The sequence below is a fragment of the Aythya ferina genome (genome assembly GCF_964211825.1).
Source record: "Aythya ferina genome assembly, chromosome: 1".
NCBI lineage: Eukaryota > Metazoa > Chordata > Aves > Anseriformes > Anatidae > Aythya > Aythya ferina.
In genome coordinates, this window is record NC_140296.1 from 19007420 (window position 1) to 19024246 (window position 16827).

General features: G+C 39.5%; 1 protein-coding gene across 1 annotated transcript in view; it reads right to left on the reverse strand.

The window, feature by feature from the left end:
* CRYL1 (crystallin lambda 1) overlaps nucleotides 1-16827 on the reverse strand; it is a 58363-nt gene that overhangs the window by 21924 nt on the left and 19612 nt on the right. Inside the window, exons 4-5 of the mRNA XM_084503630.1 lie at nucleotides 9841-10002; nucleotides 5278-5472 (exon numbers count right to left, since the gene is read on the reverse strand). Coding sequence (XP_084359756.1) covers nucleotides 5278-5472; nucleotides 9841-10002 — 357 coding nt within the window. The remainder of the gene's footprint in view (nucleotides 1-5277; nucleotides 5473-9840; nucleotides 10003-16827) is intronic.

A 16827-nucleotide genomic window follows, 5' to 3' on the forward strand; every position in this document is an offset into this window, starting at 1 on the left:
AAAACTGATACAAGAAGTTCCTGCCACGAACACCTACACTGCCCAAGTGTTTGCAACTTGCATATCAAAACAACATTCAATAAGACATCGTGTCACATGAAAAGACTAACTCAGATCTAAAATAAAGCATCTAATTGCAGCACTCTTGTCTTGAAGGAGAGCATTTGCTTTAATTCTTTCTTTTCATTCCATAAGTGAATCTACAGTCTTTGCTCCTAACTTCTTGTAAAGTTGAACTCCTGTATCCTTAAAACATTTCATGTTATCTACCTTACCGAAGTTCTCAGCACCCAGGTGTTCTCTCTGTACATCTCCAAACCAGTCTTCGCTCTTCTACTTCCCTAAAAATTGGGTTCTCAACCTCCAGTTCTAATTTTTTGTCACATTAACCTCCCATTCCACATTTGTCCCAGTCCTGCATTCACTCAGTTTGTGCCCGGGTTCAATATACCAGCTCAAGGGTGCTCTTGAGGACCCTTAATCAAAAGGGTTTGATTATTTCCATAATCAAAGACACAGCATCCAAATATGAGGGTTTGTCATTGCTACTTTAATCACCTTGCCCTGAAATTTGCTGTGCTCTGCTTAAGCACCTATGCCCACATGCAGTTAGGTCACCATGTGGAGTCAGAGGCTGATCTCAACCTGCTGGCAGGCCCCCCCATCAGACCTCTGGCTGTTGCAGACTTCCCTACTCTTAGACCCCACATGGCAGAAGTTGGCAAGTCCAGTGCAGGATCCAGCAGGCAATTACACTTACCATAGGAATTCAGAGCAAGCAATGAAGGCTTTGGGACTGCAGTGCTTGCTTTCTGTACAGCCCCAGGTTCAAATGCTCCTCATCAGGTGACACAATCATAGCTTTGTATCAGAGCCCTTCTCCTGTAGTGTGATTCCTGCCCCATGCCTCACACATCTCATCACAACACTGCTAAAGAAAAGAGGGACTTGCAAGCTGTCAGTTACCAAGCTACATTTGGGAACTAAAACATACCCTGCAAACTGTTCAGTCCTTTCTTGATGATGTTTTCCAGATAAATGTTAGACATGCAGGTACAGCTGCGCTACCACCAATGCCCTTTTTAAGGCTACATAAACACTACCAGTGAAGTTTCAACTAGTTTCTTGGATGAATTAAGATCAGTTGATTAAAAAAACAAAAGGAAAAAAAAAGGTGACTGTCATGAAAGTACATCTGCACACGTGTGCAGGTGTAAGACTGCTCCCCCTGCTATTACTATAAATATTTTTCAGATGAAGACCCAGATGGAAATTGTCAAGTTCACATTTCAAAGTCCTCACAGAGGGTTGTTTACATAAAGGGGCTGATTTAAGATAGTTTCAAGTGGCTTCAAAACACTTAAGGCCACTGCTGCGTTCCTCTCCCAGTTCACACATGGCATTTTTAACAAGGACAAATATTTTTGCATATGTCAGAGAACGGATATTGAGCAGTGCAAATACAGCAGTCTTCTGTTGAGGATATAGATTTGCCCCCAAGTACTCACCATGTTAAAAGCAAATTCAAAGAAAACTTGTAACAGAAGTATGAGCACTAATCGATTTATGACAAGTAACTGCTGGCATAAAAAGACACTTGCTCTGGCATTTTACAACCAGTAATAAAACAAGTATGCTTGAAATCATGTTTTATGGTTCCATTTCATTGTTCTTTTACAACATCAAAAACAGTACACAATTATTAGCATTAAAATACCAAAGCAATTATAAGTAATTTCATAAGAATGCCTGTGTTTTGCATCCAAAATGTCTTAGTCTGCGAAATCTAATACATGCAATTTACCTATCTAACCACAAAAGGATTAATAATAGGGTCATTTTGGACAAGCAGATTTTATTACAATGTCTCTATTGCTAATATTTGTAGTCTAGCTTCCACCTTAAGTACTTCCCAGGGTAGCAAAAAGTTTTGTTACTAGGAAGTATCAATGTGGACTTCTGCAGCAACAAAATAAGAACACTGAATAAAATTTAATTTTTAGGACCTTCTCAAAACTTGTGAGCTGGGGAGGATGATGTTTTTCACAATATTTTAACCCTCAACAATAAGGACTAAAAACTGATTTTAAAAGTCAGAACCAAGAAATACATTTTTCCCCAATTTGAAAGTGGAAAACACCAAAAGAACATGACTTACAATGAAAATGACTAAGTTGGCAGCACAACAGTAGAAAGAAAAACTGCTCAAGGCTTGTATTTTTCACCTATCCATAGTGATTCTCCCCCAAAAGGGCTGTTTAGCCCCAAGTCATACAGCTGAAACTATACACTTTTGATTGTATTTCCATTTCAGAAGTCTAGACAAATACCAGGTATCAAAGTTGTTGCAGCTTAAATGTGTATTTGCCTGAAATGCAATAAAATTAAACAAAACCAGAACAACTTGGAAACTTAGATGAAGCACAATGAAAGCAACTTTGTCAGTGCTTAAAGCACTGTGTTGTGTTACTATTAACATACCACCCACAGGTTTATACTAAAGGTACAGGTTCATACTGGAAGTTCACCTCAAGTCAGTAGCTTTTTTCCACCGCTGATAATAGCCTACAAAGTGTTCTTATCTTTCCATAATCAAAGAGCACATACAGAGCGATACTTTCAAACTTCAATCACAAGCAGAATCTCAGCTCTGAGTAGTCCAGTCTTTCAGATTTTGAGAGCTGGAGGTTGTTTCTACATTGTTTTCATTTAACATAAATTTGTGTCTACATGTTCACTGAACCAATTCATAGTTTTGTCATCCAAGGTTTGTGACAGCAAGTTTCACAATTCAGCTTAAGCCTCTTTGAGTCATGAGAAAACCTACATTTTTGAGGCATTACTTTCCCTGATATATATGCCTACGCATTACCAAACTTACTGGTCCACAGTTTGCTAACTACACTTGAAAGTGTTTTTTTTTTTTTTTTTTTTTTTTAAACAAAATCAAAAACAAACTACTCAGGTGAAAGTGCTAACTTCCATTTCTGCAGTACTGTGCTAGCAGGTGTGTAACAAGATGCTTACACCAGTATTTCATCAACTTAATATTTGAGTTCTGGGAGTCTTTGGTAAGTTCAATTACCCTGTCATTATCTGCTGCTATTCATTTTGTCTTTCCACTTCTAAAAAATCTTGTTCTTCACATGACTGAAACAACTTTTAGACCCCTTCCCTTTAAAGAAAGTTTAGAGTTGGGGAGCCTCCTTAACAGTGAGCACCACTGTTCAGTAAACAAAATCACAGAATGGTTGAGGTTGGAAGGAACATCTGAAGACCATTTAGTCAACCCCCCTGTTAAGCAGGATCACCTAGAGCACGTTGTACAGGATGGCACCCAGGTGGGTTTTGAGTATCTCCAGAGAAGGAGACCCCACAGCCTCTCTGGGCAGCCCGTCCCAGTGCTCTGTCACCTCACAGTACAGAAGTGCCCCCTCATATTCAGTTGGAACCTCCTGTGCTTCAGTTTGTGCCCATTGCCTCTCATCCTGTTGCTGGGTATAACTGAAAAGAGACAGGCTTCATCCTCTTGACACCCTCCCCCTCATATATTTATACCCTTTGATGAGGTCTCCCCTCAGTCTTCTGGTGACCCCTGGGGGACATCACTAGCTACAGGCCTCCAACTAGACTGCACCAGTAAGCACAACCCTCTGAGCTCTGCCATCCAGCCAACTGCCAATCCACCATCCACTCATCCAGGCTGCACTTCCTGAGCTTGTCTATGAGGATGTTACGAGAGACAGTGTCAAAAGCCTTGCTGAGGTCAAGGTAGACCACATCCACCACTCTCCCCTCATCTACCCTGCTAGCCATCTTGTCATAGAAGGATATCACATTGGTTAAGCATGATTTCCCCCCGTGATCAGGAATAGTCAGCATGGATTCACCATCTTATCCTCTACTGCTTGGAGATGACCTCCAGGATGAGCTTTTCCATCACCTTTCCAGGGATGGAGGTGAGGCCGACTGGCCTGTAGTTGCCTGGGTCTTCCCTTCTTGCCTTTTTTGAAGATTTGCATGACGTTGGCTTTGTTCTAGTCCTCAGGCACCTCTCCTGTTCTCCACGACCTTTCAAAGATGATGGAGAGTGGCCTAGCAATAACATCGGCCATTTTCCCCTCGGGGTTTGTCTTCCTTGTTCACATTTTTGGTAGTAGTTTTTATTTTCTTTTTTCTTTTTTTTTTTCTCCTCTTGATAAGCCTTATTATGGGTTGAAAAATAATTTAAAGGTTAATATCCTTTCTATCTTACATCTGTACAACACGAGTACAGCTTTCTGAAGGTTTTTTTTTTTTAATCACATCCTTCAGATTTTGCTGTAACTTTTTTAATAACAGATACCTTTTTAATTTAAAGAAACATCTCCAGTAGAAGCTCAGTTCCTTCCCAACATCACTGGGTATTGTTACTCATCTCCTTTACATTGTTGCATCGTGTTGCTAGTGGAAGCTAACTGAAAGTAAAATCAGTTGAGCAAATATGTTTAGATACTGCTTTGGAAAGAGTTGTTTTATTTACAGCATGTTAATATTACCTTAGTTTCAAGATCTTTACCTGTATCTGTGCATTTTTTTTTTTTTTTTTTTTAAGACAGCTTGAGAAAAAATAAAAGAAATCAAAGTAGTGTCCATGACAAAAAAGTCAACCCCACTCACACCAATTAAATCTCTTCTCAACAGAATTCCAACAGCCTTATAATTCAGCTCTTCCTGGTGAAAGAATGGATTTTGTAGCACAGAACACGCAATTGTGGGAAAAGCTGAAGCAAAACAAACAGATGATTCTCAGCTAGAAGTCAGAATGGGAGGAGGCGAAATCTGTCTTTACCTGCAAGTATCAAATGAACCTAAGAGTTCAATTCCTAAAAGGCCAGAGAACTATTTAAAACATTTCATAACAACTGAAAAGTAAGCCAGCAACATTCATAAAAATAACAGGAAATAGTGAGACAACCTAGAAAAAATAAAAATCAGTATCTTGATTTCTACACTTTCAACATTGTTCCTTTGATTGTCCTGAAAAATTACAGTATTCTGAAATGAAAGCAGGATAAAGGATAATTGTTAAGATCATATCACAAAGTTTTTCATAAACTTTGCTATTTATTACTGACATCACTTCTTACTGTTTTTAACTTACACGCTAATTTTAATTTTCATGTACATAAGGGATAGTTTAATTAAAAAGTCAATTTTATAAGAAATTTAAATATACAATCTTGCTTGTCTCTACAAAACTGACAGTGTGTAAAAATTGGAAAAATATATACGTACACCCACAAGTCTCCAGGCTTCACTTATCACTGCATACTGGAGCCGATTCAGAACAAATCCCTCAATTTCTCTGTTTAATTTGACAGGAGATTGTCCAATCTTCTTCATAAGAGCGTATGTTCTCTCTATAGTAGAAGGATCTGTTTCTGGATGCGGAACAATTTCAACCAGTGGCACAAAGTAAGGTGGATTTACCTCAAGAAGAAACACAAAAGAAGAATGTCAGCTATGTCAGAGTCTAACAGATCAAGTTAATATAAAGCATATTTATAATTTTCTACCAGCGTGTATATTTTCCAGTGAATACAGTAGGTCTGATCTTTAGTTCCTGAGACAATTCACCAGTAAAAAAAAAGTATATTAATTCAAATTAAAAAAATAATCTATAATTAAATCTAACTCTGTTTAATCCCAAAGTCCACGTAGCCTAAGGAGGAGAACAGTTCAGTATTAGAAGGCTTTATGCTGACTTGAATAACTGATGTTTTCCCAATACGCAGGTTGGTTTTTGTTGTAAAAAATGACCACCACTTGCCTTCCCAAATTAAACAAGGTATTTCCTTTTAAATAATCAGGAAGTTTGTAACAGAATTATTGCTATGCACCACCTGTACGATGCAAAACTCAACAGATAAATGGCTACTGGCCCAAGGCTGGGAATATATTGTAAACACATTAACAGATATCACGTAATACATACTTCCAAAAAAAAAAAAAAAAAAAAAAAAAAAAAAAAAAAAAAGCTGCAGAACAGCTACCTTCAACACTGCACCTATTTTTAAAAAAAGCCACAAAACCCTACTTCTCCATGACTCTTCCCAAATGTTATTTTACACACAAGTCCTGACTTGTGTGCAATGTGTTTCTGAAGCTATAAACAAAAAATTGTAACGAACATCCTAGAAGTGCCTAAGGTTCTTCAGGTCAGTGTTTCAGGCAGTATCCAGTGTGTGCTCCTTCCAAAAGTAGGAGTCCATAAGCCATATTCTTAAGGTCTTAAATGAAGCTCTTGTACTCAATTCCAACAGTCAGACCCAACATACCATAAATGACCACCAGAAAAAACATTCACATTTAAAGGATGATAATTAAATACTGATTCTTTCACCATGCTCCATCACAGTCAGCTGCTCTTAACTGTACTCATGTAAATGCAAATACAGGACTTAATCACAGCAGTGTGCCAGCAGTCCTTCCTCTGGTTTGTTTTTTGTTTCAGTACTTACATGTTTTCCTTTACTTTAGCATCTGACCAACACATAACGGGCTGTACAGCTATGCCTGCTCTAACCCATGTAATACATTTACTTTTTTTTCTTTGGCAGTGCCACCACCAAAGCTGTGTGGTGTGATGGATGCCACTGCAGACATGGTGGTGCCAGGCAATTCAGCAAGACCTGAAACACTGCAAGAAGTTCTCTGAAGGCTTTTCTAATCCTTAAGTATATCACCGGGTCTCATCAGAAAGAAGACGAGCTAATTGTTGAGCAAGACTGAGGCTATTATGAATTTCTTCCACGATTAGTTTTGACAGAGACCTTATTGAAATATTTTATTTCACGGACTTGGCACAAGGACTGTATGGGTGTGTTACTGAGCACGCTGTGGAGACTTAGGAGGACGATTGTTTAAGAGTGAGATAACTAATGTTGGTAACAACTGAAAGTGGTAAAATGAACATGAAATTGAAAGGGAGGGGAAAAAAAAAGGCTTCTAAAAAGGAGAAGGGTAATGCAAAGCCATTTTTAAGGGAGCAGGAGAGTTTACCTTACTCAGCCTAACAGAATGATAGCTAAGAAGGGATAAATGAAGAAAACAGAATTAAACTAGACAAAAGCTATAAAACCACAGTCTACACAAACAAATTTTAATGGACTGTTAGTAAGATTGAAATAAAAGAAAACTTTACATAGAAGCAGTCAAGTAAAACAAAAAACTAGAGAGGGAGTTTAATATATTTTAAGGCAACTTGATGACATGCCTCCTCTTACAGCAAGGAACTTCACTCGGTGGCAGTCTCCTCTAGCTCCATGTTTCTAGCTGCGTGATCGGGCAGGCTCATATAGTACTTGAGAAATTTCTCTTCATTTGTCCTCAGCATGCTCACCTGTCCCAGAGGCTTTACAACTTGATACTTTCATAGAAAAATAAAAAGCTCAAATTCCACACTTCTTATTTTCAGTCTCTCTGAACAGCTTGCTTCCTTCAGCCACCATTCCCCATGTCCTACTTTTGTTTAAATTGCTAGTAAGGTCATGATTAAAACAAAACAATCAAAAACCAACTACTACTACAAAGCAAATGTTTTTACGTATATAAAAAAAATAGAATAGTACATGGAATAGTACACTCCCCTATGAGTGAAGCTGAGACTACTAAGAAAATGGTCTCAGACTGCAAAGCCATCTCTGAGCAGTTAGACATTTTATGGCATTCTGAAGTGTTTACTTTGGAAAACACACATACCTTTACAACAGCAACCTAGAAAAGTGTTTATGCAGAAACTAGCTACTTTGCCAGATCTGATCAAAGATGGTTTCAGAAGTAGCTCCTATGAAGGCTGCAGCTCAAACTAAACGGATCAACCAGAATAAACCAGTTTGGGATAACAATAAAAGAGTAATGGAAAAAAAATGAAAGGCTGACAAACAGAAGAGCACAGGAAGAAGCCTAGGAAACGGTAACAAATAAATAAAATCATAGTTATAGTTCCTTAATAAGGAAGCTTAGAAGAGACGTGATCTTTTGCACTACGGAAAGTTACAACCCTAGAAATCTGAGATAAGGAACTCCTGAGTTTTAGACTGGAGAAAGGCTAATCCTAGGCACAGATACATATTTTGAAGCTTGATTTCTTTTTTCCTTTTTAGTTAAAAGGGGATAAAAAAAATCAGTTTTAAGGAAAGAAACCAATCCTTTTGTTCCTTTTTCTCCTCAGTCACTCCAAGGCACAATGGTACTGGTGGAGGGCTGTCAGAGGGGCTGACCAAACGATTTGCAGCATTAGGCTACAGGCAGCTGTAGAGATATCACAATGAAGTAGTGCTGGATTTGTGTGTTCACACTGCCACTCTTGAGTATGCCAACGGAATTGGCATTTAATGTACATTCTGCCCTGGAAAGGCAAAGTGTAGTAACATTTTAGCTAGCAGGTCAAGGGAGGTGATTCTCCCCCTCCACTCTGCTCTCATGAGACCCCACATGGAGTCTTGCATTTAACTCTGGGCCCCCCAGCACAAGAAGGATGTTGAAGTATCAAAATGAGTCCAGAGGAGGGCCACAAATACGATCAAGGGGCCAGAACAGCTCTCCTGCAAAGACAGGCTGAGGGAGTTGGGGTTGTTCAGCCTGGAGAAGAGAAGGCTCCAGGGAGACCTGAAAGTGGCCTTTGATACCCAAAGGGGACATACAGGAAAGCTGGGGAGGGACTCTTTGTTAGCGAGTGGAGTGATAGGATAAGAGGGTAGATTTAGATCAGATATAAGGAAGGAGTTCTTCACTCAGTGGGTGGCGAGTCCCTGGAACAGGTTGCCTGGAGAAACTGTGGATGCCCCATCCTTGGAAGTGCTGAAGGCCAGGTCAGAGAGGGCTTTGAGCAACCTGATCTAGCAGGTAACATCCCTGCCCATGGCAGGGGGGTTGGAATTCAATAATCCTCAAGATCTCTTCCAACTCAAACTATTCAGTGATTCTATGAGCCACATACAGCAGAAGAGTACCATTCTCCAGTTACTGAAAGCCTTTATGACCACAGCCCTCTTAATATAACATTAGCCTTCTGTTTGCAAGATCAGTTAACAGACTCAGAGTCCAGAAACAGAAGCAGTAAGAATCCCAGTGATTAAGACAAACCATTCTTCCACACTGAGGACAGAGGCTGTGAAAAACAGCCCCACAAATGCCTACAGAGGCTCAAAGGTGTCCTTCAGCATTCTGAGGTTCTGCTGCCACCTCTAGTCATGCTACTTACGCATCACTGCCTTGTCCCAGTCAGACACAAAGCATGCAAATTCAGCTCTATGTACAATTTGTTCCATTTCATTTCATTTGCCTGCTGCTCCTCTTCAGGTATACCACCTCTACATCAATAATTTGATGAAACCAGAGCTAAAGCTTTGTACCTTTCATCTACATTACCTGGCAAGTGCATACAGCTTGCTGTTTGGAACCTTACTGATACTGAAAAATTACATCAAGAAAAATAATAATAATGATGCCATCAGAAGAGCATAGGGACTTTTATAGGTTCGTCTACAAAACACAGAGTCCCTATATTTTTTTGAGAACTATTAATTGGAATAACACAGCAACGTGCGCACAAGAATTTACATGGAAGGTATCTAGAACCAATAGTACAAACCATACACTAAACCTCAATTTTGTATATGCTGCCACTCACAGAATGACCAAACTAAAGCATTTCCAAAAATTCAGGCCCTGCACACTAACAAAGACATGAAAGCACTCCACATATCCTCTCATTCTGCAGAGAAGAAATTGGGACACAGTCTCATTAAATACCTATAATGTTACGATAAAAACAATACATGCCACCATACTTACAGGATGCGACACAATACACTGCTTAACATGTTTAAGGCCAGTGAACAGTTTGCTGGGTAAGAGACAAGAGGTCGAGCTGCTCAATACAACATTGTCACCAACAATTAGATCTAGCTGAGCAAAAATCTTCTTTTTCAGTTCCAGGTTTTCTGGAGTACATTCCTGAAATAAGAACAAAGAATAGTATTAGAATTCTTCTATTTTAATAGCATTTATCTATGCATTTCAGACTTCACTGATCCACACAAACCACCAGTTTTAATTCAGCCTAGATGTACCTGTGAGCCATACTACAAAGATACCTTTCTACACACAAAGGAAGTGAAAGCCCTAGAGGTTTTCTGTAGCAGAAGATGGATGACCACACACCACTGGAGATTTAACACAAAGCAGATGATTCTGCTTTGTATAAAAGTATAGACTTCTATTCATACAAAGAGGTAACATAGTAAGGAGGAATAAGACTTGTTCTTTTTTTGTTGTTGCTGTTTTGCTTTTTTTTTTTTTAAAAAAAAAAAAAAAGAGAACCTCAAATGAAGTAAGTCAGCGGTCTTTTGTTCTTTTTCAGACAAGATGGAAATGATCACATGTAGCTCAAAAGAAGACAAACCTATTATTTCCAGAACTAAGGGAGAATAACACAACTTACAGTTCTGAAACCTGCACCAAAATACCTGTGATCCCCATGCTTTAAAAGCTTAAATACAGCCACCTACTTTGACTGTGAGAAAGATTTCTGAAGTGGAAAGCATGCTATCAAAACTTCTCCCAAGCTACAGAGCATGTTCAGCACTACAGAGTTGTGTGCAGTTTTACCTATATGAGCCAAGAGCCAGAACCTCTCCAGTAATTTTAAAGTTATCCCCATGAGCTGCCTGAAGAAGAGCATGCAGAAATCCACCAGTCTGAAAGCAACATTGACATGGGAGAACAACTACAGTGGATCCCACAATCAATAGGAAGGACTTCAGTCTGTCCAGGACAAAACAGGGGAGTAAAGCCAGCCAGCTTATTTGTTTCTTTGTTTTTATTTTTTGTTCCCCAGAAGTGTTTCACAAAGTCTAAAAAGAATCCTAAACTTGCAAAACTTCAGCTTCCCCATCAAAACGCAGAAAATACCTACTTTTTTCCAGCCCTAAGCTTCTCCCACCAATCAGCATGTCATTTGGTCCTTCCTGTTATGCTGAACTCAGCAGGAACACCCAGGGCCAGAGTTTCCATCAGGCTGGATATAAATGGGTTAAGGCTAATTTGAAGTCTTCCAAGAAAATAAGCACGTTGCATGGGGCAGCACTGAAAGTTCCATGATGCAGAAGAGATAAACGGGGTCATTTAAGAACTCCAGAGAGAGCGCAAAGTAATAGACATCCTTATCAAAACAAAGTGATACTCTGCTCATAACCAACAAGCTTGGAGCCTGGAATTAAGTTTAAATAGCTTCTTTTAGTAAAGCCAAAGATGAAGAGAACTCCGCAGATACTGTTCAGGCTAATAAACGGGTCTCACTGAATAGACGTATTGTGAACTTGAAACCCTAAGCCTCCTCTCACATCAGATGATAATCAAAGAGGCAAATCCGAATCTGCTGGAAACTCAAACCTGCCACAGTTACGTAAGGTTTCTGAATGGGCCATTTGCTTGAAGTTTCTCATATATCGTCACAATCGTATTCAGGTTCTTGGACCACCGCAATAAAGCTTCTGTCCTCATCGGGCATGCAATTATTTTCTCAGAGACACCAATTCCCTTAAGAACAGAGGGGAAAAATTAAACTCTAAACAACCTATTAAACAGGAGCCTCACTTGCTGTCAGTTACGGAGCCTGGAGCGGTCTGAGGCTATTCTGTTTACCCTGAGAAAAAGAAGATCAAACAGCAAGATAAGATTCAGTTTTAAAGCTACGACAGTCCCTCTCAAAGAATCAGTGCAAAAAAGGTTAGCCAACACCTCAGTGCATTTTAAGTGACACCGTATATTTCTGTGCACTTTTTGTAGAGATTGCACTTCTCATTTGTGAGAAACAGTACGCCTTTATCCCAAGGCTTGAGCGTCTAGGCAAGGCTGCTGCTAATCTGACTAGAAATTTATTAAATGTCCTCTTCAGCAGCCTGAGCAGAGCACGACAGCTGCTCATTTTTAAAACCCACCTCCTGGAATAGCTGCATTGTATTAAAGACTTCTTGTCAGCCAGCTTAATGCCTGTTACCTGTAGGTTCAGAGACAACATAGCTGCTACTCAGGCAGCCTGTGAACTCTGAAGGACCTAGAGAAGGTAAGAACATACCTGACTTCTCCCCAACAATACCCTGACATGGTGATCAGGGTCCAGTCACCCCTAGCTAAGGATCTGTACTCACGTATGATGCGACCATTTGAATGTCAGTACAAAGCTAGGAAGCTTAATCTGTTGAAATCAAGAGGGTTTGTGTTTTTGTACAGGCTTTTCCCACCATGCCATCTGCACTCCCACACACATCCATGCTCACCTGAGAGCACAGCTTCATTTACCTATATTAAATGCTGGCATCTGCCCAGATTCTTCCCATCCATTCTTGGGTATGCCAAGGAAGCAATTCACCTGCATCACCCTCTAGCAAACACTCCCCAGAACACTATCTTGCAAAATACCTCCCTTCTCCTTGCACCAGCAACTGGAGCTGCTGCCAAGGCAATGGATTTACTAGCACTGTGAGGTGAAGAAGCAAAGCATGGCCTGGAGCAAAGCACTGCAACGCAGCGGTATAGTCCTAAAATAGCAGTACAAGCATCACAGTGTAAGATGAAAGCCAAAGATTTAAGCTGGCATGGAGATTACTAACTGTTCAGTAACAAGCAAGCCAACTTTCTATAACAGCACCTGATGATGCTGTCAGAGTGAGCAGTAGAAACATCTCTATAAGCAAGCATGGAGCTTGACAGTGGTCACCAAGTGTGAGGAATCCCCAAAGAAAGAAACTGAACGCCACAGCTGTACAATGATGAGTTTCCACCTCCTGACTAGATTCTGGTTGCTGTGTATTGAAGAAGCAATGAATACAAAAATTGTTCCCTGAGAATATTAATATGAGCATTTATAACAATGTAAATTTCTGCAAGTGAAGATGGATCAATCTTGAACTTGAAGGAACTAATTCTTGAAAAATTCACCTGCTCACAGGTGAGCCACCTAGCTCATAGCATGTTATGAAGTCCCCTAGGCAGTACTCCTCCTCCTCCCTTACCTTCACCTGGCTCGCAGAGCACACCGCCTAACCCCCAGCGGTTGTACTTCACTGCTATGCTGCAGCTGCTGCAGCAGGAGCGCCCTGCAGCCTTGCCCTAACCACAACAAAAGGTAGAAAATTCCTTGCAGGAGTTCTGGGCCTTCTTAGTCCCCACTGAATTCAACAGGGCTTCAAACAGCAGGTGAGCTGTTCAGAAACCGTAACCACTTCAACTGCTACAAGCACGCTCTTCATCTTGTGCAGTTAAGTGAGGATCTCCAAACATACCACGAACCTTGGCTCCGTTCCTGTGTTTGTACATGTGTAATTTACAGCACTGTAAGTGGGCTCAGCTTTTCTTTTTCTACAGAACACTTTCCAGAGCCAGGTAACAGCGATCCTCTCGTACACAAGGATGTACAGCAGCCACCTTTGAAGCACCGACCTGTCCCACAAGCTGGACCTGGACCGACAGCACTCCTGGGACACAAACCACATTAATTCCTACAGCAACAGACTACCAGCTTCTGGAGGGAATACAAAGATACTCACGGGATTAAGAAACAAAGAGCAGAGAGACCTCTGCAACTCAAAGCTGCTTTTCTGAAAGTCTTGGTGCCTAATCCCTTTATACAAATACCTTCATTATCTTCTGGAGTTATAATCCACTAGAAAGAACACAGAAAAGACTTCAGGCATAATTGTTTTATTTTTAACCTACACAACCACATTAGAAAGATGCATTTTTAAAAACAAAGCCTTATTCACACAAACCTGCATAAAACAGGGACCCGTGGATTTTAAACTGTATTAAGTTCATCACTATAAGGACAGACATCTGTAAGATGTGTAAATTTAGTCAAACAGATTTGAAAGATCTATTAACTATATTTAGCAACTGCACAGTCAAAAGTCTTCCAAATAATTCCAAATAATTTAGCAAATCTAAATAATAAAGGACTCTTGTAAAAAAAAAAAAAAAAAAAGCTGACTTAAAAAACAGCTTATTTTAGCATTTGTACATTCTATCTGTAAATTAGACCTTGCAATTTAGCAGACAATTCTTATACAATATTACTTGCACAGTTGAGATTACTGATGTTATTGAAGCAATACTGCACTTGTGTATGCATATGCACTGCTGTGCTCCTCACTGTTGCTGTTTCACAGAATCCATATCAACCAAAATCAAATTATACTTAAAGTAAAATAGTGTTTAAAACATTCACTAGTATAATTAGGATTTCAATACTAACTATTACTTCTGTTTAGGCTTTTGTTAGACTTGCTAGTTTCATCTTTTCTGCAGGGTTTAGGTCTGCAATTCTCATCTGGAAGATCAAAGGTGCACTATCAAGGAAAGGGGGCCTTATTTCTTTTTGTTCTGTCATAACAACGATACACACAGCCTGCTCAGCAGACAAGTTACACACAAACCACACCACTGCAATTAAGAAGTGTGACAGTTTGACTGCAATGCTTAGGGGTTTGGCTGAAAAAGCAGGCTGAAAAATAAAATGGTGTTTTTAACATCAGAACAAGCTATTATGTAAAAATATCAATTTTGTTTCTGATGTTATTGTCACCAATTTAGCTCAACTATCAAGTATTTCACATGTATTAAACAGGTTTGGGTAGCTACACAAAATTCAAAATGATTACACAACACAAGTGACAGCAAGTATTCCAGGTTTTCCTATTATATCACCCTTTTTCAAAGTAATTTTAGGTGTTTATTTTGAGACGTTTTAAGATAAATAGTGTGTAGATATACCAGTAACTGTTATATGAACAGGTTTAAAATTAAGACTCTATTTATTTATCAATTTCGACACAAACTATTTTTTATTACTATTTACACTAGACACAATTATTCAAAGAATTTTGTTGTTTCAGCCAAGTGACAAATAGTTTGACTGTAAGATATGTAAACAATGACTGTATGGTGCAACTCTGAGACAGATCTCACCACATTGTTGGTTTTTTTGTTTTGTTTTGTTTTTTTACGTATTCTTTTAGCTTTTCTGCATCAAAGTAAATTTATGACTATATGTATTTATAAATAGTTTTCCTCATCTGTATCAAAAGCTTAAGATGGATGGTCTAAAATATTGTAGGGTGATAGCCCCCCCCCCTTTTTTTATATAATTAATCTTAAAATGCACACATAGACAAGCGTAACCTCCCCAAACCAAATGACGTGGACACAATGACTCAGAGATGAGAGTTATCCAGGTTTTCCCTAAGAACATAAGAAGCATCCTCTAGCCCACTATATTGTCCCCCAGCTTGTTTAATTCTTATAAGAACCTGCTGATACTTTATGCCACCACAGTTTCCCATGGGCAGACAGCTTCAGCAAATCACTGCCCACAACATGAAGTGGTGCTTTCTCTCAAGGGGCTCCAGCCCCCTCATCATTTCAGTTGCTCTCCTCCTGCACCTCCTCTAGTTCTCATGCATCCTTGGTGAGATGAGCACTGTCTGCAGTCTAGCACCTATGAGACAAGGGCACACCGATGTTTCATGCAGCAGCAAAACAATAACCTCCCACTCACCTCTCACCCCTTCCCAAGTGATACTCAACATTTTGCAAGCTTCTTTTTTTCCTGCAAACATGCACTGCATTGATGATTTTAGAGAACTTTTTTAGAGAAATGTTGGACAATTATATTTTTGTTCCCAAACTCCAACTGCTACTTGTGACTTCAGAATCATGTAGCCATGATTTAAATAGTTTTTCCTTATGTTCTTTCACATCTGTGTTACTACTCACCTACTACTTTTTCTCTGCTCAGATTTAGGAGGCTTGTCAGGAATTTCTTAGGCTTGCATTGCATTAGGCCACCTGAAAGAATTTACTATCACCTACAAACTCAAGTACTGGGTGTGTTTACCAACACTCTCAGGTCAATGATGAACATACCAACTAAAATCAGTTCCAGCAATAACATGTAAAAGCTTCCTCAAGATACCTACATAAGGAAGCATAATAGGATAAAAAAAAAAAAAAAAAAAAAAAAACATCCTCCCCACACTCTGGCTTAAGGTATACTCCTTTACACTCTGAAGTGAATCACTCAGGTGTTAATTCCTTCCTCTAGCACAGGGCAGAGAAGTAAAGACGACGATCACAGTCTGTAAAGAAAATATTTTTCCCCCTTTCTCTAGCATGTTGAAATTAAATCCCCATCAGGCCTTTCCAGCCCTATCAGAGTTCTAACAGTGACTTTCCAAAACATTTGCTCTTAAATCTGTGGTTAAATATAAGTCCTGGGATTGTCCACAAGTTGTCCTGACTTCACAAATCAGTAACAAGTGCAAGGAGCAGCAGGTACAGGGCATTAACACACTACTCACACCACAAGCAGAAGGGAAGAGATAGGACTGCAAGTGCAGGTCTTGCTAAGTTGCAAGCGTGGATTGTTTTGAAAAGGTAAGTCACTGCACATTATTCCTGGGTTCTCATATTACAGAAGTCAAAACAAACTAAACTAATATTTTTCTCTTAGTCTCTCAAGTTATTTTGAGGATGTCAAAGCCAGGGGTGTTAAAGCGCTTTACAGCTTTAGTTCTAAAGGTTGTCACTCTAAGCTTTCCCCTGCTCCCCCTCAAATCCCAAGAAACAACCATGTCTAGTAATTAAGTATTTAACAAAGACACGATGTCAAATAAGAACACACCATTTTGAACTACAAAGATGGGGTGTGGGTGAGGAGAAACATTTCTTTCTGTCTCCTTTTAAGGAGAGCTATTACCCTTATCTGAGGGGGAAGGTAAGGAC